Raw genomic sequence first — 26,363 nt, forward strand, 5'->3', positions numbered from 1 at the left:
TTTGGCAGCTTGACTCCTGAGAGTTTCTATTACTTCAGTCCTGCCCCACAACGAAGCGCATGTGATACGTATGCTCTCACCTAAGGCAAGCGAGTTTGTTCAATATTGCCTCTGTTCACCCAGCAGAAAATGGGATAAGTCATGTGACTATAACCTTCTAGCGCCTCACAAGCAGCTTGGGTTATCTGGGGTAATAATGAACTGTGACTTCAAGCACTTGTATGCGCTTAGAGCATGTCCCTCAGTGATGTGGATGAGGCGCTATAAAAGCACTATTGTTATGTTGTTATCCTTCCTTACTGCTCCAACTTCTAAATACTTCTCAAAGAAGTGATTATCCATAAACTAAAATCCCACCCACGCCCCCTCTGAAATAAAAGCAAAAAAAAGCGTTCTATCTTAACCATTTGAGTACTCCAATGAAGTAATTAAGTTTGTGTATATGTTAAGTAAAGTATGGTTCTGGAGGACAATAATAAACATTAAATTACTGTCAGATAAAAACTATCGAATATTAAAGGTGAATCATAGAATATATTCGAAAATATTTAGATAAACATTAATGCTCAAAACTGTAGTTTTCTGTGTGGAGCCACCACACCAACGTACAAGTCATAAGTCCCATGGGTTTACCACGGATTTGTCGTGCAATGACGCTGCCGGATTCTCGCGAAGATTCGTGAGATCACACACTGCATAGGTCGTCACGCTTGTGATGAATTGCAACACAGTTACTGGACTACGGTAGTTTACTCATTGTCACTGGATATCCTTATACAAGACCTGGTTTCAGGGTTGTTGTTGAGCAAACACGTTGACATCAGGGAAGGCTTCCGACCGATGACACATAAGGTAAGGATATAGGCTATTGTGTATAAGAACTTTATTTTATATGCACTATGTTGACTTTCCAGCTAGATTTGCCTGCCCAGACACACGCACGTTTATATCTGATCAGTACTTAAAACTACGTAGAACGTACTTTCTCAAACACGTATATGACATTATAATTGTGCGTATCGTTATTCAGACCTTGATATTGCCTTGTGAAGTTACGACCCAAGTGTGAAATATGTAGTTCATACAAACGTTGGATAGAGTTGCTACAAATAAAGGTTATACAACTGAAATGCATGCTAAGTTTTGTTAATAACTTTAGTATATTTATAAATATTATTTGGGATGGGGGAACGGGTGGAACGCTAACCATGCATTCATTTAACAAGCCTTTCACGTTTAGAAATAAACAGTAACGCTAATTACTTTTAGATTGGCTCACGTTTTTCTCATGCGGTGTTATTTTTCTGTACTGTCTGTGACAGTGTTCATTCGGCCATGCCCCATTCGCTCACTGATATTTAACATGGCGCGCTGTGCGGGTACGGGCGGGTCAGAGCATCCAGAAATGTAAATCTGAAACGCATCAGAAGTTTGCTTGCGCTTGGCAACTCAAGCAAACCTCACCTGGATTGAAAGTTTAAAAAGGACGTGAACTCATGCTAGTTATTAGTAGCGTATGGCTAAAAAGTCGCAGCAGTTTAACATGACCCACAATGTTAACTAAATGACCCACATAACTGAGGGCTGGTGGGCCATGGGCTCACTTTTTAGAAATGCTTGAATGAACACTGTCTGTAATGTGTAGGTAGTCTATATTCTGAGTCCAACAAATGATATTCTTAATATAGAAATAAATGATTCATTCACGGTGTGAAGCCCATTTCTGGTGTTCCCCCGCCCCCCCCCGTGATATTGCTGGAATATAGCTAAAAGCGGCGTAAAACTAAACTTGCTCACTATTCAATCACGCTTTACATATTGCTTTATGTGTTTAGGTTTTTCATGTTTGAAGATTTGGATCAATGTTACCTGTGTGTTTCGTTGTGTGCGGAGCATATGGTTGTTTGTATGGTCCGTAGTGTAAACGGACGCCAATTTCATGGAAATAGGCATCTCCTTACAAATGTATGAAAGCATGAAATAAACTTCTTCAAAAGATTGAGGCAATATTTGGTTGATGTGACGGTTCTCGAGATTTTACTGAAGTGAAGTTCTGTAAAATCATTAGGATCCAGTGTAATAGCGAGGCATGGACGGTGACAATGAGGTAACTGAGTGTAATTGACAAGAGCTACAGAAACGTTTTGGTTCATAGAGTATGTGCTCGCATGTATTCAGTTTAACTGGATATCCTAATTATTCTTTGAGTAACGAAAATATTTTACTCTCTTTAACTCAACTCTGTTGGGTATTTGGAAGCTGTAAAGAAGGCACTTTCTAAAATTAGTGAGTGAGTTTAGTTTTACGCCGCTTTTAGCAATATCCCAGCAATATCATGGCGGGGGACACAAGAAATGGGCTTCACAATATCCTGGCTCAGATTCAACTGCAACAACAAAATAAAGTACGTCCAGGAAGTAATGCGCATGGTATTTCTCTCTTGCTTTATCAAGACCATAGCTGATGAGAATTGTAACATATGTTAGTAATAGATTGTGATGTCAAAAGGCACATGTCAAACATCACGTCATATCCTTGTTAAGTAAGTATATCTGCAGAATTAACTGTAAGTCGATGAGTCACGCAAACGTACCGTTACGATTTTAGTAGTGATAATTATGTCACTCATCTGGTATCAGTCTCAAGCTTCACTGTAAGTAGTATACGCTTGTAATATCCGAGTTTCATTTTAGCTACTGCTTTCTGGCTTTTCAGTTATGTGGGCATGTTTTCACCGACCACGAAATATGCAACTGTTTGTGGTATTGGCACTCTTTCTACAACAAACGTTCGGTCTTCGCATTTTTTCAATAATAGAGATTCCGACACATCGTTTATGCAGTGCCTTTCCGACCTTTTCAGCAATAGAGATCCGACGCTTCGTTTATGCAATGCCTTTCCGACCTTTTCAGCAATAGAGATCCGACGCTTCGTTTATGCAATGCCTTTCCGACCTTTTCAGCAATAGAGATCCGACGCTTCGTTTATGCAATGCCTTTCCGACCTTTTCAGCAATAGAGATCCGACACTTCGTTAATGCAATACCTTTCCGACCTTTTCAGCGATAGAGGTTCCGACACTTCGTTTGTCTAATGCCCTTCCGACCTTTCAGCAATAGATGTTCCGACAGTTTGATATTTAATGTCTGTTTTCTTCGTACTTGATCATTATATATGTGACTGTATGGAGTATTTACTCTCTTTCAACAATAGATTTTCTTCATTTGGCTTTTGTTTCCTTTTGTGTTTGACGATTGAATATTATTCCTGTACGGAGTATTTGTTAGATCGCCGCGTATTAAACAGCATGTACTTCCACGTAAAGTTCACCTCCACCTCGTGTCCCCTGCGTGATATTGCTGAAATATTGCTAAAAGCGGCGTAAAAACAAACTCACTCACTCATTCACCTCCACCTCCAACACGAAATAAGCAGTGGTATATACTGACATGGCAACTGAAGTTGATAGTTTTTCTGAATACAGCTTGTGAGTATTAAATATTGAAGCTTTCTCCTTTTCTTCATCGTTTTATTGACCATGTAAAAGCAAATCAAACCTTGAAGTTGGTTTACTGTCTTGGCCCCAACCCCGGCTCAGCGTGTACGTAAACTGTAACAGGTAATCACAAATGTCAAACTGACCATGACATATGTTACCTAATCTAGCCTACTGACAACGCCCACAGCAGAGGACAGCCGTACTGTACCACGCAGTTACAAAGCAGGAGTGTTACTCTATCCGTCATTGTAACCTCTGCTATGTTAATTCCATCAGGTCGTGCGAATTCCCGCGCAACTAGGATAAGATGTAGGACAACACCATGCCGCAACAGACTGTTAAAGGATTAAACTTGAAATTCCACCGAAGAGAAGAAGCTATGGTGAGAATCGTGTAATTTGTGTTACAAGGTAGTAGAGTTAACGTTGTGTCCTGACATGGCGCGTCGTAGAAGTTTGGTGAAACTGTGTTGGTTTTCTTTGTGAAGAAACCCATTGTAAATTTGATTTGTACGTTGAATGTTAACTGCGTTGTTTCAATGGTGTAGTCTCGAGAATATTGCACAACTCAGTTACAAGTTTAATCAAGTCAATGATCCCTGTAGGCAATGGCCTTTCATGGCAAGAACTGGAAACACCAAAGAGTAAGCACATGTAGACATTATTCGTATCGATGACAATCATAGTCGTTAGTCGGCAAGAAGTCAGCTTGAACACGTTCAAGAAACTTTACAAGACCTGGTAACGATTGTCATCGTTGATGTCTTAATTTGTATGTTTTTTATTAATCCATGTTTGTTTATCTCAGTATGTTCTATGTAAACATTATTATCAAACTTCCTTCGAAATTAATGCAGGAGGTTATGAAGATGTTAACAGTAGGTTCGCGTCAGATTGTAAGGTGTCCGCTTCCACTGCGCTTTGTTCACACTGGTATGGATCCCTAACTGAGATCTGCCATGGCAGGCAGATATGAAATGTTCGTTGATAATGGCATGTTGCACATACAGCCAGACGATCGAAGAAATATTCACGACAGCATCTGTTCCAGCTGGCCACATTATCAATATAAGCACGTCCTAGTCTCTGAGGTTGTGTTGGGTGAAGAGCAGTCGGTCATTTTGAAAAGAATATTCTGCTACGAATAAAAATGTCGCCAGGACCTACAAAAGTAAAAAATAGGGTTTCTCTCTCTTCCATGTTATTTTTACATTTCGGTCTCTGAAACCATCCTGCATATACCTATCTTACATGCGCCCTACCATGGGCAGCCCTACCATGGACAGCCCTACCATGGGCGTGGTCTAGAGGGTCTACATCCGGTACCCACATCGCGAGGAGGGTGGCAGGGTATGACGGGAAGCAACTGTCTGCGTGGGAACCGTATTCCATAAGGGATCCTGTCCTCAACATACAGGTTTACACCAGGCTCGAACTCAGATACCCCTGCACCACGCTATTTTAGCTCTTAACTTCCAGTCCATCTGCTAAAGAAAACCGTCCAACTACCTGTTAAATGTCACAATGTGGCGGTTACAGTGGTGACTCACACCCTTTCTTACTGTTATTTTCTCTTAATTCAAAACTGCAAATTGCATTTAATGTTGGGATATTTCTGTAATTTCCTGTATCCACATTGTTTCACTACGTTCTTTTGTCAGCTTGACAGATCAATCGATCAATGTGCCAGATCATTTTACTTTAATCTTGTAATTATTTGTAACTTTCCGGATAGTAATTTACCTTTTACCTAAGAATAATAGTGAAATACCAAGAAGTTATTTGTAGATGCGGTGAAGAAATCGCTTCTTTTCATCATTCACGCTGCTACGGAAACGGCACTGTTGATTCCAAAGGCATATATGGCGTTTGAAACTGGTGAAAGTATAACTGCTCATTAGGTAAAGGAAGCTTATTCAGCTAAGGGTGTCAAAGTCAACTATCATCACCTCCAGTGCCGGCTCAGTTGCCACAAGCTCATTCGTCAACGGCTCATAGAATTACCAGCACATAGCCGGCTGATCAAATAGCTAGTATATACCGTGCCAGCTTTTCAAAAATTCAGGGGTGGTGGGGTAGCCCATGGCGTTCGCTCGTCACGCCAGAGCCGGGTTCGATTCCCTACATGGGCACAATGTCTGAAGCCCATTTCCGGTGTCTCCAGCCGTGATATTGCTGGAATATTACCAGCTGATCTAAAAGCAAGATCCCATATACAGTCAGCTGATTCAATGGAAAGGACCCACTCAGCCAGCTGATAAAATAGCCTAGATCCACACAACCAGCTGATCCAACAGTCAGGACCATCACAGTCAGCTGATCCAATAAAAAGGACCCACAGCTGATCCAATAGACAGGACTCACACAGCCAGCTGATCCAATAGACAGGACCCATACAGCCAGCTGATCCAACAGACAGGACCCACACAGCCAGTTGATCGAAGAGACAGGACCCGCACGGCCAGCTGATCCAATAGACTGGACCTACACAGCCAGCTGGTCCAACAGACAGGACCCACACAGCCAGCTGATCCAATAGACAGGACCCATACAGCCAGCTGATCCAATAGACGGGAGCCACAGCTGATCCAATAGACAGGACCCACATAGCCAGCTGAGCCAATAGACAGGACACACACAGCCAGCTGATCCAATAGACATGACCTACACAGCCAGCTAATAAAATAGACAGGACCCACACAGCCTGTTGATCCAATAGACAGGACGTACGCAGCCAGTTGATCCAATAGACAGGACCCATGCCACCAGTAAATCCAATAGACATGACCTACACAGCCAGCTGATCCAATAGACAGGACCCATGCAACCAGTTGATCCAACAGACAGGACCTACATAGCCAGCTGATCCAATAGACAGGACCCATACAGCCAACTGATGCAATAGACAGGACCCATACAGCCAACTGATGCAATAGACAGGACCCATACAGCCAACTGATACAATAGACATGACCTACACAGCCAGCTGATCCAATAGATAGGACCCATACAGCCAACTGATGCAATAGACAGGACCTACACAGCCAGTTGATCCAAAAGCGAGGACCCACACTGACAGCTGATCCATTAGACAGTACCCATACAGCCAGCTGATCCATTAGACAGTACCCATACAGCCAGCTGATCCAACAGACAGGACCAACACAGCCAGCTGATCCAATAGTCAGGATCGTCAAAGTCAGCTGATCCAATAACCAAGGTCTACCAGTCAGCTGTTTAGACAAAATAACATGAGGGGAGCAACACCAAATTATTCATTCTCCCTGAAATATATTTTGTACGAAAAACAAGGACCACGAGGTATCCATAATGTTGCATGAATTATGCCAAAACTGTCCAAAACCATACTCAGTCTCTCACAACCATCAACACATCTGACGGTCATTATCTGTATCTGTATGTGGACGGCGGTCCATATAACGACCAGACTCGCTAGTTACACCGCAAACATTAGCATCTGTGACGGCGGGCATGACGTCATCACGTTGGGACACAAAACAGTAATTGCCTCAGGCAGCACGTCGGTTCATATATACATGACATCATGCAAGTTATTCATCATTTTACGTGCGTGGAAAAGCAACTTTTAGGTCAATAACTGTGTCAGTTAGGATTTGCCACATTACTTACATTTGTGTTATTTCTATATACGCCTATTTCATAGACCAATGATTCGCATTTACTAAACGAGCCAGAAAGCGTTTCCGATAGCAGTTTAACACAAATATTTTCAATTCGATGCGCTTTGCGAGCGGGAGTTAGTATAGGTGCAAAAGTACATGTATAAAAACAGTTGCTGGATCCTGTCTATTGGCTCAGCTGGCTGTGTGGGTCCTGTCCTTTGGCTCAGCTGGCTATGTGGGTCCTGTCTATTGGCTCAGCTGGCTGTTACGGTCCTGTCTATTGGCTCAGCTGGCTATGTGGGTCCTGTCTATTGGCTCAGCTGGCTATGTGGGTCCTATCTATTGGCTCAGCTGGCTATGTGGGTCCTGTCTATTGGCTCAGCTGGCTGTGTGGGTCCTGTCTATTGGCTCAGCTGGCTGATGTGGGTCCTGTCTATTGGCTCAGCTGGCTGTGTGGGTCCTGTCTATTGGCTCAGCTGGCTGTGTGGGTCCTGTCTATTGCTCAGCTGGCAGCTGGCTGTCTCATTGGCTCAGCTGGCTGTGTGGGTCCTGTCTATTGGCTCAGCTGGCTATGTGGGTCCTGTCTATTGGCTCAGCTGGCTGTGTGGGTCCTGTCTATTGGCTCAGCTGGCTATGTGGGTCCTGTCTATTGGCTCAGCTGGCTATGTGGGTCCTGTCTATTGGCTCAGCTGGCTATGTGGGTCCTGTCTATTGGCTCAGCTGGCTATGTGGGTCCTGTCTATTGGCTCGGCTGGCTATGTGGGTCCTGTCTATTGGCTCGGCTGGCTATGTGGGTCCTGTCTGTTGGCTCAGCTGGCTATGTGGGTCCTGTCTATTGGCTCGGCTGGCTGTGTGGGTCCTGTCTATTGGATCAGCTGTGGGTCATGTCTATTGGATCAGCTGGCTGTGTGGGTCCTGTCTATTGGGTCAGCTGGCTGTATGGATCCTGTCTATTGGATCAGCTGGAGATACAACGGAAGGCAGAATGAGAGATACGGTCGCCTCAAAGGTATTCTCATTGAATATGGTCACCAATAGAAAATGGCGGTAACGAGCGGTTGGACTTGGAAGATAATAGCCTTGTCTTCTCGTCGTTAAGTAGTCAGTGATAGCGTGAACGTTATAGGTAAACACGTCTGTTTGGTGATCACTTCTTCCGTATGGTCACTCTCTGCAATTTCTACACTAATTCATTCTGAATAACTCATTTTTAAAATGCCCCAATTTCAGAATCAACGCTCTCATATTACTATATAAAGGAAAATCTCAAACGAGACTATTTAGCAAGGAGTTGCAAAGCAGGTGAAAACCAGAGTTGATGACATACTTTTCCTGTCTGTCTGATTGCAGCAACAGTGTTGACAATATAAGTATCTGTCTGCTTGCTCTAGCAGTGTTGACAATATAAGTATCTGTCTGCTTACTCCAGCAGTGTTGACAATATAAGTATCTGTCTGCTTGCTCCAGCAGTGTTGACAATATAAGTATCTGTCTGCTTGCTCCAGCAGTGTTGACAATATAAGTATCTGTCTGCTTGCTCCAGCAGTGTTGACAATATAAGTATCTGTCTGCTTGCTCCAGCAGTGTTGACAATATAAGTATCTGTCTGCTTGCTCCAGCAGTGTTGACAATATAAGTATCTGTCTGCATGCTCCAGCAGTGTTGACAATATAATGTGTATGTCTGCATGCTCCAGCAGTGTTGACAATATAATTATCCCGTCTGTCTGCTTGCTGGAACCAGTGCTGACAATATAATTATCCTGTCTGTCTGCTTGCTCCAGCAGTGCTGACAATATATTTTCCTGTCTGCTTCCTGGAACCCGTGTTGACAATATAATTATCCTGTCTGTCCGCTTGCTCCAGCAGTGCTGACAATATATTTTCCTGTGTGCTTGCTGGAACCAGTGTTGACAATATAATTATCCTGTCTGTCTGCTTGCTCCAGCAGTGCTGACAATAAATTTTCCTGTCTGTTTCCTGGAACCAGTGTTGACAATATAATTATCCTGTCTGTCTGCTTGCTCCAGCAGTGTTGACAATATATTTTCCTGTCTGCTTCCTGGAACCAGTGTTGAAAATATAATTATCCTGTCTGTCTGCTTGCTCCAGCAGTGTTGACAATATATTTTCCTGTCTGCTTGCTGGAACCAGTGTTGACAATATAATTATCCTGTCTGTCTGCTTGCTGGAGCCCGTGTTGACAATATAATTATCCTGTCTGCTTGCTCCAGCAGTGCTGACAATATATTTTCCTGTCTGCTTCCTTGAACCCATTGACAATACAATTATCCTGTCTGTCTGCTTGCTCCAGCAGTGCTGACAATATATGTTCCTGTCTGCTTCCTGGAACCAGTGTTGACAATACAATTATCCTGTCTGTCTGCTTGCTCCAGCAGTGTTGACAATATCATTTTCCAGCCTTGTTGTTCCACTAGTGTTGACAATAGTTTTATCCCGAGTGTCTGATTGCTCCAGCAGTGTTGACAATGTAATGTTCCTGTCTGCCTGCTAGATCCAGCAGTGTTACCCTCACCTTCACGACACGCAATGGGACTTCACTGTATTCACAATCGCTGGTAAGGATACCTCTGAGCGAGACAGATTCAGGGCAACACCTTGCAAATCGAGGTCCGTGAAAAGCCGACCATAGGCAGTTTAATATATCTGGTAGCACGTGTTCAATTTACAATCGTTATTGAGTTCAGTAGCATTGTTATCCACTCGTAGTGTTGATTGAATCTCGGTTTAAATATATATTATTGTTATGTATATAGGTCAGTTATTAATTATTTCAAAGGGTAGGATTTCAATAACATACACGTGATAAAGAGATAAGTAGATATACTTGTGAAATATGTAATATATAGAGATATCAACATATACAACACAAAATGTTTTAACTTCGATGCTATATATTCGGATATGATATAAGTCAGGTCCCATCGGACCGATGTGATATCGTTGACTAAGGGTAATGTTAAACAGATGTCATATTGTAAATTATAAATATTGACTGTTATAGTTAGCAATTATAACAACATTTTTAAGGTTACCCTTTGATATTTATATATTTGTTTGTTGCTTAACGACATACTCCAGTAGTACTGCAACTTTTTTTTTTTTAAAGTCCAGTTTGGACAATCCAGTGATTGTCATAATGAGGTACTGGGATAGGATGACTGGGGTGCATCTACAAAGTCTCGGAGCTTGACCACCCGGTCCTGTTAGTCACATCTTGCGACAAACATAGGTTACTTATGATCAATTCCAACCCGGGTGGTCACAGGGTGGTATTAATACGCTTGCTACCTTAGTTTACCCCATGTGATCAGAGACGCGTAGTTTTAATGTTGGAAATACTTGCAGGACTAAATAGGACTTTCTGATTGGTATTATCTATACCCTAGCATTTGATACAAAAATAACTGCATTTGTAATCATCCCCAAACATATATATCTGCATTTGAAATACTACCTATATATCTATGTGCATATATATATATGCGAGTCGCGGCAACAGCTGTTCACCTATTTCATCCACGCTTGGTTGTTTCGGTTAGTTATCGACTAGTATGACTTGTCAGAGCATTGTGTCGGAGGGACGCTAAAACACGGCCAGAGAAATGGTAAATATATATTTCTGTCATATTGTTTTTGTCATCTGCACTCAACAGGTTGTCGTTTTCATGCAAACTGATACACTTTCTAGAGCACAACTCATCTTATTTATTTCACTACAGTTTATATAAATCCTTGTTAATGCAGGCTTATTACTGTTATCAACCCACAGTGAACCCAGGACAAGCTAAACGTCGCCATTCTGTCGCATGATTTGAATGTGCTAAAACAGCGTCAGTTTATCTAAAATATAGCATTAGCAGAGTTACTTGTATTCCGAAATAATTCTCCACATACCTCAGTCCTAGTATGTTCGTGCATTGAAATGGCTTGTTTTATGTATCAAATATTGCAAAGCGAAATAGAATGGAAGTTCATTTGTTATAGAAAACTGCGAAAGTGAATAATCATTTTGAATATCCTGTGTATGAATTCTCTACCCTCAAACATTTTGTTTTTTAATTTATAATCTGGACTATGTGGCGTCCAATACTGAATAACAGAATCTGAATCTGAATCTGAACTTGAAGCTGTGTATTCACGAAACACGCGTTGTATACAGGCGAAGTTAAAAACTAACATTTGTGTTGCCAAGGGACTGTTGTTCTGAGCAAATGGTATTGTACGTTCAGTATTGGTAATTTCCTCTAAACGAGGGGCGGTGGGGTAGCCCAGTGGTTAAAGCGTTCGCTCGTCACGCTAAAGGCCCGGGTTCGATTCCCCTCATAGGTACTATGTGTGAAGCCCATTTCTGGTGTCCCCTGACGTGATATTGCTGGAATATTGCTAAAAGTGGCGTACAACCCAACTCACTCACTCCTCTAAACTATCGTCCATGGCTATACAACCCATCTCCACATGCAGGTTTGTTTTGACAACAATCATGATACGAAGTCCTGGAGGCTTTAGTCAATATATCTCGTTAATCCGGACACCTGTGCCGACTGGTGATTACCAACTGGAGCGTCACTGCGGCAGATGTTTTGCGTTAGCTTCATAAGTCTCACAGTGAAACGAAGGAAAGGTTTAACTACATGTAGGGGTCATTACATTTCGGGTGGTGCTTTACGTGAACCAAGTGGTATGATTATATATTGATTTAGAAAATACAACGTGTCAACTTAAAATTCGAAATTTATAGTGACACGTGTCTTTGTGTTTCTGTATATTTCACTGATAAAAAACAGATTGAAAGTTGATCCGATATTGTTTTAAACTGTAGTAAATGTATTTTGACAAGTGGCGTCTGTGACGTCAGAAACGGCTTCGTGCAATTGGCGATCGCAGGCAAATAACATCGATGGCATACGCCGACCAAGGGAGACAACTGGCGCGCAAGACAAGACTGTGCTACGAAACCGTGGTCAAAGCGCCTTTCGAAATTGGAGATTTCACCGAGCTACAGGTGTTCGAGTGTGTGGACAGACTATTCGTAATTGGCTACACAGATGGGACCTGCATGTCCGACGTCCACGACGTCCACGAGGTATCCAACGATTGACGGGCAGTCGTTGCAAGACGTCGGGGATTTCAAGAGCGGCGGCGCTTTCTTTTGACTTTCTTGACCGGCGCACCAGAGTGTGGCGTAGACGGGATTAACGTTTTCACGCTGTTAACGTTAGACAGAACGATCGACAGAACGCCTTTACGTGTTATTCCCTACCGTGACAACATCCTGGTGCCATTTACACGCCGTCACCAATGGCGTTTTGTGTTTCAGGGTGACAACGCAAGAACACAGCGTGTGAAGCTCATTAAAGCGGCGTAAAACTAAACTCACTCTTGTTGCTTGAGATGTTATGTGAGATGAGAGGCATGACGTAATTCCCTTATACACCTCTCTGAGGCAGATGATGGTTCTGGAATAAGCTCACTGAAGCTTACAATAAACTTAAGTCCAATTTGACCCCACATCATCGTTTTCTGTTGAATCCATGATTTGATCCTTAGCAAAGTGTGAATAGTATACAACAGATGAAACATTATTCGCTATAACAATGCCTCATAACAATGTACAAACAACCATCCCACATTATGCCTGTGTATCTGTATGTCAGAGTAGGTTTGTTTGAGTGTGTATGTACATGTGTGGGTGAGAGAAGACTCACATTTAGTACTAGAAATAAAGTTATCTAATTAAAGAACATACATTTACAAAACAAATCCAGATGAAACCCTGAACAACACTAAATTTCTCGAAGACTGACGCTTCGTTCAAGAAATTAGGCTTTTTCATTTATTTACATATCTACAAATATATTCTCGTGTGTGTGTGTGTGTGTGTGTGTGTGTGTGTGTGTGTGTGTGTGTGTGTGTGTGTGTGTGTGTGTGTGTGTGTTTAACCTCGTGGTCTTATTCTTGAAAGGGTTATCGAACAATCAACTTTAATATGCCTACTTTAATAAAGTTGTTTTATGTGTGTGTCACATGTCAAATTGCCTGGGTCCAATAAAGTATCAACTGACTATTGATTGTCTGCATGTTCAGAATGCTGCCTCCCACTGCTGTCGTTGGCCAGGTCAGCCTGTACATTACGGCGTGGAAAAACACATCAGCAGCTGTTTATCCTGCTCTCAATCCCAGAGAGCTGTGTAAATCACCGCGTGTGTACCTGAAGAATATCTATATTTTTAACGCAGATTCACATGCATACACAACTGCTGTCTGTCCACAGACAAACCTTGAATTGCTATGAAAAGAAGAAAAATCGTAAATAAGGTATTTCAGTGATGTTCAGATTTCAAAATAATTAGCCTCGTATACAATAAATATAACCTGATCGTTTTCGTGCAGTTCTTCACAAACGTTAGACTGTCACTTTGGTCCTGTGGGTTGAGCGTCTGTGTGGAGAGCGTCTGTGTGGAGAGCGTCTGTGGGTTGAGCGTCTGTGTGGAGAGCGTCTGTGGGTTGAGCGTCTGTGTGGGGAGCGTCTGTGGAGAGCTTCTGTGGGTTGAGCGTCTGTGTGGAGAGCGTCTGTGGGTTGAGCGTCTGGAGAGGCGTGTGGGTTGAGCGTCTGTGTGGAGAGCGTCTGTGTGGGTTGAGCGTCTGTGTGGGGAGAGCACGTCTGTGTGGGGAGCGTCTGTGTGGAGAGCGTCTGTGTGGGAGCGTCTGTGGGTTGAGCGTCTGTGTGAGGAGCGTCTGTGTGAGCGCGTCTGGGGAGCGTGTGTGGGGAGCGTCTGTGTGGGGAGCGTCTGTGGAGCGTCTGTGGAGAGCGTCTGTGTGGGGAGCGTCTGTGGAGAGCGGGAGGTTGGGGGTTTCATTCCTAGCCACACCATGGTACTGGGCCTCCTTTCACAAAGCACTAAGGTGATCGTAAGTCACTGAGGTAACTTTAATGCAATGATAAACAATAGGAGTTAAGGTTAGCCTTAGTAAAGGTTGTTTCGTGACCCTGGTTTCGACCCTGCTTGGCACTCAGCATTAGGTGGGTAAGACAAGGGTTGGTCGGAGCCGTTCTACTGTGTCTGTGTGGGGTATCCATGTTCAACCGGTGTTTCAGTTAGCACGATAAAACCAAACATATTGTCGGACCGGCACCAACACTGAACAGGCGTGTGATAGTGTCAGCACAATACACACATATATGTTCATTAGTATATAATCTGCTTGGGAGGCTCATAATATGTTCTTACCCCCAAGGATCACCCTGTCAACATTTTGTTCGAAACACGTGCGAGTACTATTGTAACCCTTAACGAACACCTTGTCGACCTGTTGTTCGAAACACGCGTGACTTATGCTGTAACCCTTAACGAACACCTTGTCGACCTATTGTTCGAAACACGCGTGACTACTATTGTATCCCTTAACGAACACCTTGTCGACCTATTGTTCGAAACACGCGTGACTACTATTGTATCCCTTAACGAACACCTTGTCGACCTATTGTTCGAAACACGCGTGACTACTATTGTATCCCTTAACGAACACCTTGTCGACCTATTGTTCGAAACACGCGAAAACGCGTGACTACTATTGTATCCCTTAACGAACACCTTGTCGACCTATTGTTCGAAACACGCGAGACTTCTATTGTATCCCTTAACGAACACGCGTCGACCTATTGTTCGAAACACGTAGACTTCTATTGTAACCCTTAACGAACACCTTGTCGACCTATTGTTCGAAAACTTATGCTGTAACCCTTAACGAACACCTTGTCGACCTATTGTTCGAAACACGCGTGACTTATTGTATCCCTTAACGAACACCTTGTCGACCTATTGTTCGAAACACGCGTGACTACTATTGTATACCTTAACGAACACCTTGTCGACCTATTGTTCGAAAACACGCGTGACTTACTATTGTATGCCTTAACGAACCTTGTCGACCTATTGTTCGAAACACGCGTGACTACTATTGTATCCCTTAACGAACACCTTGTCGACCTATTGTTCGAAACACGCGTGACTACTATTGTATCCCTTAACGAACACCTTGTCGACCTATTGTTCGAAACACGCGTGACTACTATTGTATCCCTTAACGAACACCTTGTCGACCTATTGTTCGAAACACGCGTGACTACTATTGTATCCCTTAACGAACACCTTGTCGACCTATTGTTCGAAACACGCGTGACTACTATTGTAACCCTTAACGAACACCATGTCGACCTGTTGTTCGAAACACGCGTGACTTATGCTGTAACCCTTAACGAACACCATGTCGACCTGTTGCTCGAAACACGTGACTAATGTTGTAACCCTTAATGAACACCATGTCGACCTGTTGCTCGAAACACGTGACTAATGTTGTAACCCTTAATGAACACCATGTCGGTCTGTTGCTCGAAACCTTCGTGAAGAACTTTCGAATAGTACCAAATTTGACAAAGGGGCTAAGTGTTCTTTCTAAACTTGTGTTGTTTATATACTTGTTTGTATCTTGGCGTGTAAAAAGTTTGATGCTAGTACAAGGTTTATGAAATGATTAAAACAACGTATTACAACGGAATATATCAGATGACCATTGTCGACGAAATCTAATACGGCAGTTACCAAGCATTATTATTCATCAAATGTAACAGCTTTGAATATTAATCACCTTTACACGGACTACCTGCTGACTATTTTTTTCATAATGTGCAGATCATCATTAGTTATGAATCTACAGTCGAGAAATGTATGCTTCATGTACTTGCATGTATGTACACAACATACGGACACAGATACAGTCGAACCCTTTTTGTCCCGAACCCCATTCCTAGACATTGATTCATTAAAATGACGATGAAAACTGACGTTCCGGAGTCACGAAGTTTCAATGTATCGGGTATATGCTACAGTGTTTATAATATACTGCTCTGTCATGATATTAACTCTGAAATGCGTTTCATATTAGGAACGTCTTCAAATGACAAGACACATATGCGTGTTTTCATAAAGCTAAAATAGTTAACAGTATGTTTTTCCCAAGCAACGGAGCTATGGTAAACTTAAAATGTAAAATCATTTACAAACGCGATAAATATGAGACATCTTACTTCATGCGCCTGTGTAAATAATTCTTGAAGTGAGATATTAGAAAATGATTTGGGGGATCATAAAGCATGTCGAGTTTAAAGCTATTGGAATGGACAGGTAACGATCCAGATTGATGCTGTATATATATAATACATGAAAGGTTCTGTTTTAAGACTGGTTGGGGGACCTTGGCGCAGTTATGCCATAACGATCTTTTATTTGTTTAATTACTTATAATTGGTTTATCACCTCATTTAAGCTCTTAGATTGAATAAATGGTCATGTATGTTTGAATTCTCAGCTTCTGGTTAACATGAGATTACGTATCTTTCTCAGGTGACCTGTCTCAGCCTGCTTTCTCCATTTTATCCCTCTTGGATGTGACCGTCTCCGTGGTGTAGTGGTTAGAGCGTCCGCCCGGAGAGCGGAAGGTCGCGGGTTCGATCCCCGACCGCGTCATACCACAAGACGTTAAAATATGGTACTTGTTTGTCCCTGCCTGGCGCTCGGCATTAATGGGTACAACAAGGACTGGTCGGCTCGGAGTCAGTATAATGTGTCTGAGTGGGGTATTCATGCTTCACTGCAGCATGGTATCTCAGTGGGCTAGCACTATAAAACCAGCTTCAGTCTAGGCTAGTACAAGCAGCCTCATATACACATACACACGCATGCACGTCGTCATATGAGCGAAATATTCTCAGGCACGATGTAAAACCCAATTTCACCTCACCTCACCTCACCTCTTGGATGTTTCCACTGTATCAGTACCCGTGAAGATCCGGGTTACAACTCGTCTTCAGGAACCCACTCTTGTCGTTAGGGGTGACTAACGGGATCGGGTGGTTAGGCTCGCTGACTTGGTTGACACATGTCATCTGATCCCAATTGCATATATCGATGGTCATGCTGCTGATCACTGGATTGTTTGGTCCAGACTCGATTATTTTCAGACTGCAACCATAGCTGGAATATTGCTGAGTGCGGCGTTAAACAACAACAAGAAAACCAAACAAATAAACAAGAAACAAACACTATATCAGTAAGCAATTTGCATGTTTCTTACTTCAAGCAGTGATTTTGTTCTTGTGGTTGTGACCAGCTGAATTGGTGCTAATTACAAAGTCTGTTGCAGATGAGGCAGTGTTGGCACAGCTGCATGTAGAGGAGCGGGCGTCGTGTTTCCTTCAGTGATGAGTGACGACAAGACGTCGAGGATAATCCAGACAGCCTGGCTCTTCTGGGGTTTCATGATGCCGGTAGGATAGATTTTCGACCACTGACCATCATGTACATTTCACATGAGAGGCTACCAAACAGTTATTTTTGTGGTCGGAATATCTGTTTGTGTGTTCGAATCCCAGTACTCCTCGATAATGTTAGATCCATACCCCCTCCCCGTGGATTTCACCAAAATAGCTTAAGATAAACTGCTTGGCCAAATTCCTTGTTTTAATCGTGACAATCAGAGGAAAGCTTCCTATGCATATGCATGAAGAAACAGATAAGCAAGCTATGGAGCACAAATTGTGCTTATGTCCACACCTTGTCCAAATGTCTTTTCTCCGAAGTTCACCATTTCATAAGTATGTTTTCAGAGACCTTCGGATTAAATGTTATTTGTGATACATCTTCCTTAAGCCTTGTAACTATAGCTTCTACAGATATGGTTATAGATTGACATGAAGGTGTTCCTAGATTTGTCGTGTGGGAAAGCGGATCTCAGTAAGGTTCAGATTCTAGTGCTTTTCTAGTGTGCTGGCGATTAGATGCCTGACTCAGTGAGTGTGGGTGATGTTTCAACCGGACAATCTGTACTTTACTGAGTAAGTGTAATCCTAAATATAACGTTAACGTGTTACATTTGACCAATTTCTAAATGGCATTGTGTATTCATGAATGGACATGTTGTAAAAATATGCATGATACATTATACAACATATACAACTTTGAGAATTACTTTGTGAAAGGTGTTTCACGGGTTCGTCTATGGACACTTGTCTTAACAGAACTTCCTTTCCACATCCTTAACATTGTACGTGGAATGTCACGTTGTATATGGTCCGTTGTCTGCCTAGGGAGTTGGTGACGCTATCCTGGGTCCAACCCTCCTGGATCTGCAGCTGCTCGTCCAGGAGTCAGTGGACAAGTTCTCCTTCCTGATCCTGTGTACAGGAGTAGGCGCCATTACAGGCAGTCTCCTCACAGGATTCATATTCACCAGCGTCAACAACAGACTCAAGTTGGCACTGACCATCATACTGGGCTCCGTGGTCAACTGCGTCACGCCGGCAGTTCCAGCGTTTGGCTACTTCTGTGTCATGTTCTTCTTACAAGGATTGTCCAGAGGTTTCGCAGGATGCTGTAAGTTATCACGCCAGAATTGACTTCAAGTTTATTGATGTGTGCTCACTGTTTAAACCCGAGCAAAGTGTGCTCATCGTTTAACATGCCTGTTCTTTCCACCTTCATATACGCAACATATTGAAATCGATTGTTAGAAATAACTACGCCCATGATGGTGACGATAATCAGTAACATAAACACGTTCCACAATCAGTAACATCTGCCTGCGTAATAATGAAACACAAACCTCGCCAATCAGCAATCAGCAGTCTATAGTGACACGCGATCAAAATAGTTCATATGTATCATCAAGGTCATTTACGCTATGCAGTACTGCTATTCATTTAAACATGTGTAGTATGTTTGACAATAACATGTTACTTACCAGCGTTTGTGTATGTGGCGTGGTGGTTAAACGTACAAGGTTCATGTTTCCACACATGGGTGAGCCATTTGTTCTTTGTGTTACCTCAGTCCAGCATTGTAACCACTCAGCGGTGGGGTAGCCTTGTGGTTAAAGCGCTCGCTTTCCCCACATGGGTAGTCAAGTCAAAGATGGGTATTGTATTTGAGGCAATATACAAGTAATGCAAGTATATAAACAGCACATGTTACAGATATTTCACAGAACAAATTACAGTTCAAATAAGATATTGCTTCTAAGGATAACAGCATGTTTGGCATAAAGCGCTAGATTACGTATTACATTTCATTAAAAGGGAACAAAGGCAGTTGAAGGATATTTTAACAGATAATTATTTGGGATATACTGTTTTTTTAAACCAGCATAATGTGGGCATACAAAAGTGAATTTCATCTTCTGTAGCCGAGTTACATAATGGACATACCCTTAACTTCTCTCTATTGAAAATCGTCTGCATTTATTTACTGATAAGCCTAACAAGCCAAATCGAAAATTGACAAATACGCGTCTGATATTTCTAGATGTCAATAAAGATAGATATAGTTCTGGTTGAATAAAGCTCTTATGTGATCTATACAATTGATATCTTGAATTATTGTCAAGGCAGGAATGCCATTTTCAAGAATACATGCTAACAGATTGTTCGATAGCTTAAGAAATAGGTTAAACTTAATATTAACAACTGCTTGATTTAGCCACACTAATCCAAAGTCATGAGAAAATAAAGGATTTCAAATATGAGACGCCCATGTTGTCTTACTCCTTTCATCTAATATGTGAAGCTAATTACTGGTGTCCTCTGCCGTGATATTGCTGGAATATTGCTAAAAGCGGCGTAAAACTAAACTCACTCACTCATATTAGAAACTGCATTCTTTTAAGCTTCGAAAATACCCAACAGAGTTGAGTTAAAGAGAGTAAAATAGTTTGGTTACTCAAAGAATAATTAGGTTATCCCAGCTAGAAGAGGCGTAAATCTAAACTCACTCACTGTGATATTGTTAAACACGGCTTAAATTCACACTCACTTATATAATGATTCCCTGTATTCCAGATTTGTTGGAAGTGTGCAACGACTTGTGGGTGCAGAAGGGAACACCCTTCCAGTTCATCTTCTGTGGCGCAACAACTGGATCTATTCTGACTCCGCTCATCGTCCGCCCTTTCCTGTGTGTAATGGAAGCCCCTGACAACCTCTTCTTCCCCCCAACACTTACAGCTAATCAGACCAATGACAATACGACTGCATGTTCCGCTGCTGACACCCATGTACAACAGGCCTACCTTGTTCTCGGAGCCCTTACCCTTCCAAGTGGTATAGCCTTCATCTATTACTGGCTCCAGAGCAGAAGGTCTGGGACTATTGAACACGTGTCGCTCTACGAGGATCCGGACGACAAGACGAAGCAAGTGGTCAAAAACAAACTGCATTATCTGTTTTTGATACTTTTGTTTTTCTTCTTTTTTCCCATAGTTGGAAACACCATGTTGTATAATACATACTTGACGGTGTTCGGAGTCGAGGGACCCCTGCATATATCTAAAACGGTTATGATGTACATGACGTCAGTATTTTGGGGAGGACTGCTTGTTAGCCGTGTTGGTAACATGTTGTTAACACGATGCTGCGGAAACTTCTACATCATCTTGGTGAACTGCACGTGTCTTTTTGTAAGCGGAGTGACAATGCTTAGTCTTGCAGGAAGATATGAAGAGGCATTGTGGGTAACGACCTTAGCGCTTGGTCTGTTCTCAGGACCCTATCAAGGGGCAGCCTTAGCTTGGTCAGAGAACTTTATACCTTTAGGACCGAAAATAATTTCACTGACATTTTTGGGTGTGGGTGCAGGTGCAATGATATTGCCGTTTGCCGGGGGTATGTTGTATCACTATGTGCCCCCGATGGGGCACATGTACTTAGTATTTAGTATGATTGTTTTTCTGTGTTTAGTATTCTTTCTACTAAACTATGTAGGATATCGTATTAAGATGTCACCTATACGGCAGCCAGAGATCCCTTTAAAGGAAAGCGAGTCGGAGTGATGTTAGTTGTAGCTGATAAATGGAATCGGACTAGGGTGATCAATAGTGGATGGTGAGTCAGCTATGCCAATCATACTGGAAGCAGATTAATCATACCTCTGGATTTGAGAGTTCGTTATACTGATAAATCATAACTGGGTGATCAATAATGGAAGGGAGAGTGCGTGATTGAGTGAGTTTGAATTTACACCGCTTTTAGCAACTTCAGGGCAATATTCCAGCGATATCACGGTGGGGAAACTAGAAATGGGCTTCACACATAGTACCCATGTGGGGAATCAAACCCGGACGCTTTAACCACTTGGCTAACCAACTGCCCTGGAAGAGAAAGTTCGCTATATTGATCCCCAATAATACCTATATACATGACTTGATTCGGAATAACATTTTCAGCTGTACAGATGTTTCCTTGTACAGTGGGTTGTACTGGGCGCCAGGTTGTCGTCTTGTCGGTGTTATTGATCATACTGCTCTCAATGCACTTATCTGACATATATTTTGAAATTGATATTTTTTCTATAAGACTGTGTTTCTCCTTGTTTATTACCAGGTCTCTAATACAAACATATTTGTGTGATGCTCTTCACGAGTGATTACTGTTTCACCTTGAAAGGTGACCCATGAAGATCCGGGTTCAGCTCAAGGAAACGCCCAAATCCATGATGAGCGACGCGTTTGGCACTTCAAGGGTTTACGATACATATATCTATATCTCTGTCCTAATCCAGTGAAGATCCGGGTTAGAATTGGTCTTCAGTAACCCATGCTTGTCTCCACCCGTGAAGATCCGGGTTAGAATTGGTCTTCAGTAGCCCATGCTTGTCTCCACCCAGGAAGGTCCGGGTTAGAATTGGTCTTCAGTAGCCCATGCTTGTCTCCACCCGGGAAGGTCCGGGTTAGAATTGGTCTTCAGTAACCCATGCTTGTCTCCACCCGGGAAGATACGGATTAGAATTGGTCTTCAGTAGCCCATGCTTGTCTCCACCCGGGAAGGTCCGGGTTAGAATTGGTCTTCAGTAACCCATGCTTGTCTCCACCCGGGAAGGTCCGGGTTAGAATTGGTCTTCAGTAACCCATGCTTGTCTCCACCCGTGAAGATCCGGATTAGAATTGGTCTTCAGTAGCCCATGCTTGTCTCCACCCGGTAAGGTCCGGGTTAGAACTAGCGAGATCTGTGGCCAGGCTCGCCTCAAAACCAGCCTCTGCAGCCTATGGAATATGAACATGATCATTGAATGAACAAAGTTGCAGGGGGTTCTGATCAAAATCAGCACGCTTTGTAAAGAAGCCAAATATATTTTACTTCCGTTTCCTGAGGTTCATGAAAAGTGTGTTGAAACATAGAAAATGTTTGATCCCCCCAATGATTTTTAATTCTTTATGAGTTACATAAAATAACCCCGGGCTCGGTCTTGAAAGGCACTTTAAGCACGGCCTATTTCGTCGGGCTTTATCTATACATATAGCTAGCGCTCTGCTCTCACTCCTAAATTACAATGTTGTGCTGAAGGTGCCTTTCTTTTGATTTTCATTACAAAATTTGAAGCAGTGTAAGTGACGGGTTAAGGCATTATCAGTATAAAAAACTTGGTCAAACAAATAAATGTTTAACTCACAATGTTTTCACAAGACTTGTTCTGTTTGAAAACAATATGAGGTATAGATAATGCGTTGAGAGAAGAGTGAGTGAGTTTAGTTTTACGCCGCACTCTAGCTATATGGCGGCGGTCTGTAAATAATCGAGTCTGGACCAGACAATCCAGTGTTCAACAGCATGAGTATCGATCGATCTACGCAACTGGGAACCGATGACGTGTCAACCAAGTCAGCGAGCCTGACCACCCGATCCCGTTAGTCGCCTCTTACGACAAGCATGGGGTACTGAAGATCAATTTTCTTACCAGGTCTTCAGCAACCCATGCTGGGGGATCAGAGTCGCTGACTTGGTTAACACATGTCATTGTATCCCAACTGTGTAGATCGATGCTCATGCTGTTGATCACTGGATTGTCAGGTACAAACTCAATTATTTATAGACCGCCGCCATACAGTTTGACTATTGCTGCGTGGGGCGTTTAACAACAATCAAACATACAAGAGCAGAATCCATTTGAAAATTAATGTGGATTGTTCACTGAAAATCATTGATGACAACAGGTGTTTGCACAAAGGGTAAGCAATACATTTCCCAATCATTCGTAAGAGAATTTGTACTAAATCATAGCATCGCATTAATGACATAAATTGAAATAATACAAGAGAACTAATCGTTGGTATCTTTAGTGACTGTTTCTGAACTTGCATTTTTACGTCTAACTTCCAAGGCAAGATTTCAAGCTGAGGTAACCTTTGTGGGTTTTCTCCCAGTGTGCGACCAGGTGCCTCGTTCTCAAAATGAGATGACACAACTCGGGACTGATGGATGCGGGGTATACCGTGCATCAGTATATCGTCAGTGCTATGCTTATCAGGGCCATGTTATTCATCGGGATGGGCGGTGGGGTAGCCTAGTGGATAAAGCGTCCGCTTGTCACGACAAAGACACGGGATCGAATCCCACATGGGTACAATGTGTGAAGCCCATTTCTGGTGTACCCCGACGTAATATTGCTGGAATATTGCTAAAAGTGGCATAAAAGCTAAACTCCCTTACTATTCATCAGGATTAATACAGGCCTTTGGTATTAACTCTTCACTCTGAAGTGAAAACTGGCTGAAAAATTGCAGCAAATCCAGATGTTTTGATTATTGTCATGATGCATTTGTCTATGCTTGTTGGGTAGTCGCAAACACGTGTTTTGGAGCAAAGTTGAAAGCAGGAATTAGACTGGGACACTATCTCTGAAATAAAGAAGCAAACAATATTTGGTCTTTAAAGATCTAAACAAGCGGTCATTTCACAAATGGTTTGACTGTTGGCCTGTGCAATGCAACCCCCGCAATGACATGCACAGTGTTTGAGTTTGAGATACCTTTAATGCTTGAGGTCGTTCAGCTTTTTATTACGACTCGATAAAACTCTGTCTCCAACTGTTACATCCCATATCCTACTTCAATTTTAGTTGAAAAATCTCATAAAAATGTATGTACGTTTTAAGTTTTGTTTGGAAATACAGGTGTCAAATGAACTGCACAATGTCACAGAACGCCGAATTCGTTCCAGGTTGTATGAAGTAGCTGTAAAATACCACATTTCCAACCGGGAACCCTCAAACTACGTTTTATGTTGAATTGTATAATCCTATCAGTTCAGTTAGATCACCCTATTTAAAAATCGAAGTACCCTACTTACCCCTCCCCATTGAAGACCCAGGTTAGAATTTGTCTTTGAAACAGCAACCCATATTTTCAGTAAGAGGTGACTAACGGGATTGGGTGGCCGTTCTTGATTGCATGATGACGCATAAATCCTCGCCCTTAGTGTTCAGATCAATACTCATTATATCAATCACTGGCTTGTCTAGTCCAGATTGTCAACAAATCACCGTCACAAAGATGGAATAAAAGTGAAATTGGAAAAATCTGTTATTGCATTTGAAGTTCATGCATTTCAAATTCGGTGCACAATTGTCTGTCACAGTTCAGTGTTGGTACATGTTTTAATTATTTTTCTTAATGTGTCCGCGTTAATATAACATTCTGAATAACTATTTATTTCATTTTTATATGAAAAGTCTGAGGGGGAACATGCAAGCTTGTCTTGGAGAAGTTTCAAAAGTTTCAAAACGGTTTTAATGTGGACGAATAGAAAGCCTCAATCGGTTAATACCAACGAAACCTACCCGTAGTCCATTCCCCTAAACCTTCTGACAAATGTACAAATTCATAGAAATTCAAGTATGCAACTCTAAAGCCCCCTTCTGGTTGCCATATCTTCTGGTCAAATCCCCCCCCTCCCCCTCCCCCCCTTTCTATCAAACACTAAATGGCCTGGCAAGCGCACGTTACCTCTGCAACTCATCATCATCATCATCATCATCATCATAAGGTGCAGCTAAATATCTCACATTCTAAGGAGTTCACGGATTGTTTGTTCCATTATATGAGGTGTGGAACTGACCAATGGAGATTCTGTTTGGGGTGACTCACCTTATTAGGACACAGAGTTTTGTTATAAGAAGGGACTTTCTTTGTCATGTGAAATTAGAATGTTAATATATTGTTGCAAAAGTATATTTTGAGCAAAAGGAAATATTCTTGCGCATGACCTAATTGTTTTCGCCCATGGGCAAGATATTTTCATAACGCTCTAAATTAGCCGAATTAAATCAACATGATTTAAATTTTGTGTGTCCTGATACTTATAGACATAACTTTAATTCATTTACAACCTCCAAAGCATGAATTTTGAGTTTTCGAAACCATAGTTTTCATTTTTTTATCCTTTGCATATATTTTCAACTGCATGTTGAATTTTGTTAAATCTTTTGTCAGAAGCTGGCTACAGTGCTGGACATCTTCCAGAGAAATTCTAGACTTTTGGGCTTCCAGAATTAAATTGTGACGTGTTATAATCGAACATATGTCTCCGGGATGACGCACAAATGCTTTAACCACGATGCTAGACTTACCACCGCGTTGATTTCTTCCGTCAAAGTTTTATTTTGTGTAAATCTTTAAATTTTTAAAAGAGCTTTGTACTTCAAAGTTGGGAAACTTAACTCCCAAAGGATGATTTTGTTTCAATATTGCTCGAAAATAGGAATGTTGACACCTGAAGGTTGAAGTCATTCATTTTGTCATACAGTCTTGCAGAGAGTTGGCGACTCTGAATGTTTATACATATACCTAAATAATATATCGAAATATTAAATAGATGAAGCTGAATAGCTTGTCTCTATTTCTATGAATAATGTCATTTAGGAAAGTGGTCGAATGTAACATATGTTATAATTGGGATTACACTTTTTAGTAAAGTATGCGTTGAAGCCGGTTAGGCAGCAGCTGACTTTGTGTGCTGGCGACTGGGTGTCTGACTCTGAGGATGTTGGTTCGAATCCCGGATGGGATTCAAGCCAACAAAAGTACTGAAATCTGTACTTTATTAAGAAAGTGTAATCCCAAATATAACATATGTTATAGTCTGTTTGCAGTGAAAACGTACCGATGAATTTCACTTTAAACAAAAAAGTAAATCAAATAAAGTGAAATTAAGATTGCGAATCCTCATAATTTTACCTTGCGAATTAAACATATAAATTTCAGAATTTTATTCAACTTAGGATAAAAGTTGTTTAACAGACGATCATAGATTCAAATCGCTATTATTGGTTTGTATTACAAGGGAGTGAATGCAGTAATTGGAACAGTGATACAAATGC

The 26,363-nt window shown here is 41.9% G+C and overlaps 1 protein-coding gene and 1 long non-coding RNA gene across 6 annotated transcripts; both read left to right on the top strand.

Moving 5' to 3' along the window:
* Positions 1-681: 681 nt before the first annotated feature.
* On the top strand, positions 682-21,624 carry LOC124255945 (sodium-dependent glucose transporter 1-like). Of its 5 annotated transcripts, none has more exons than XM_046689899.1 (5): positions 682-852; positions 1,323-1,407; positions 17,365-17,488; positions 18,308-18,593; positions 20,054-21,624. In XM_046689899.1, the coding sequence occupies exons 3-5, from the start codon at positions 17,423-17,425 to the stop codon at positions 21,040-21,042; spliced, it is 1,341 nt and encodes a 446-aa protein (XP_046545855.1). In that variant the 5' UTR covers positions 682-852; positions 1,323-1,407; positions 17,365-17,422; the 3' UTR covers positions 21,043-21,624. The 5 variants fall into 5 exon arrangements, with proteins under 5 accessions (XP_046545855.1, XP_046545856.1, XP_046545853.1 ...); XM_046689900.1 differs by lacking the exon at positions 1,323-1,407 and adding an exon at positions 3,775-3,880; XM_046689897.1 differs by lacking the exon at positions 1,323-1,407.
* A 1,354-nt stretch (positions 21,625-22,978) lies between these two features.
* On the top strand, positions 22,979-25,869 carry LOC124255952. Its single transcript, XR_006892798.1, has 2 exons — positions 22,979-23,017; positions 24,029-25,869. It is a non-coding gene; the product is annotated as an uncharacterized LOC124255952 (long non-coding RNA).
* Positions 25,870-26,363: the final 494 nt, after the last annotated feature.

This window comes from Haliotis rubra, unplaced genomic scaffold, assembly GCF_003918875.1.
Source record: "Haliotis rubra isolate DU_JTF1 unplaced genomic scaffold, ASM391887v1 Scf613, whole genome shotgun sequence".
NCBI classification, from domain to species: domain Eukaryota; kingdom Metazoa; phylum Mollusca; class Gastropoda; order Lepetellida; family Haliotidae; genus Haliotis; species Haliotis rubra.

Excerpts from the sequence above, each read along its gene's own strand:
- LOC124255945 (XM_046689899.1), top strand. The coding sequence starts at position 17,423 with ATGAGTGACGACAAGACGTCGAGGATAATCCAGACAGCCTGGCTCTTC. Across the intron at positions 17,489-18,307 it reads TCTGGGGTTTCATGATGCCG|GGAGTTGGTGACGCTATCCT; the intron begins GTAGGATAGATT and ends TTGTCTGCCTAG. Across the intron at positions 18,594-20,053 it reads CAGAGGTTTCGCAGGATGCT|ATTTGTTGGAAGTGTGCAAC; the intron begins GTAAGTTATCAC and ends CCTGTATTCCAG.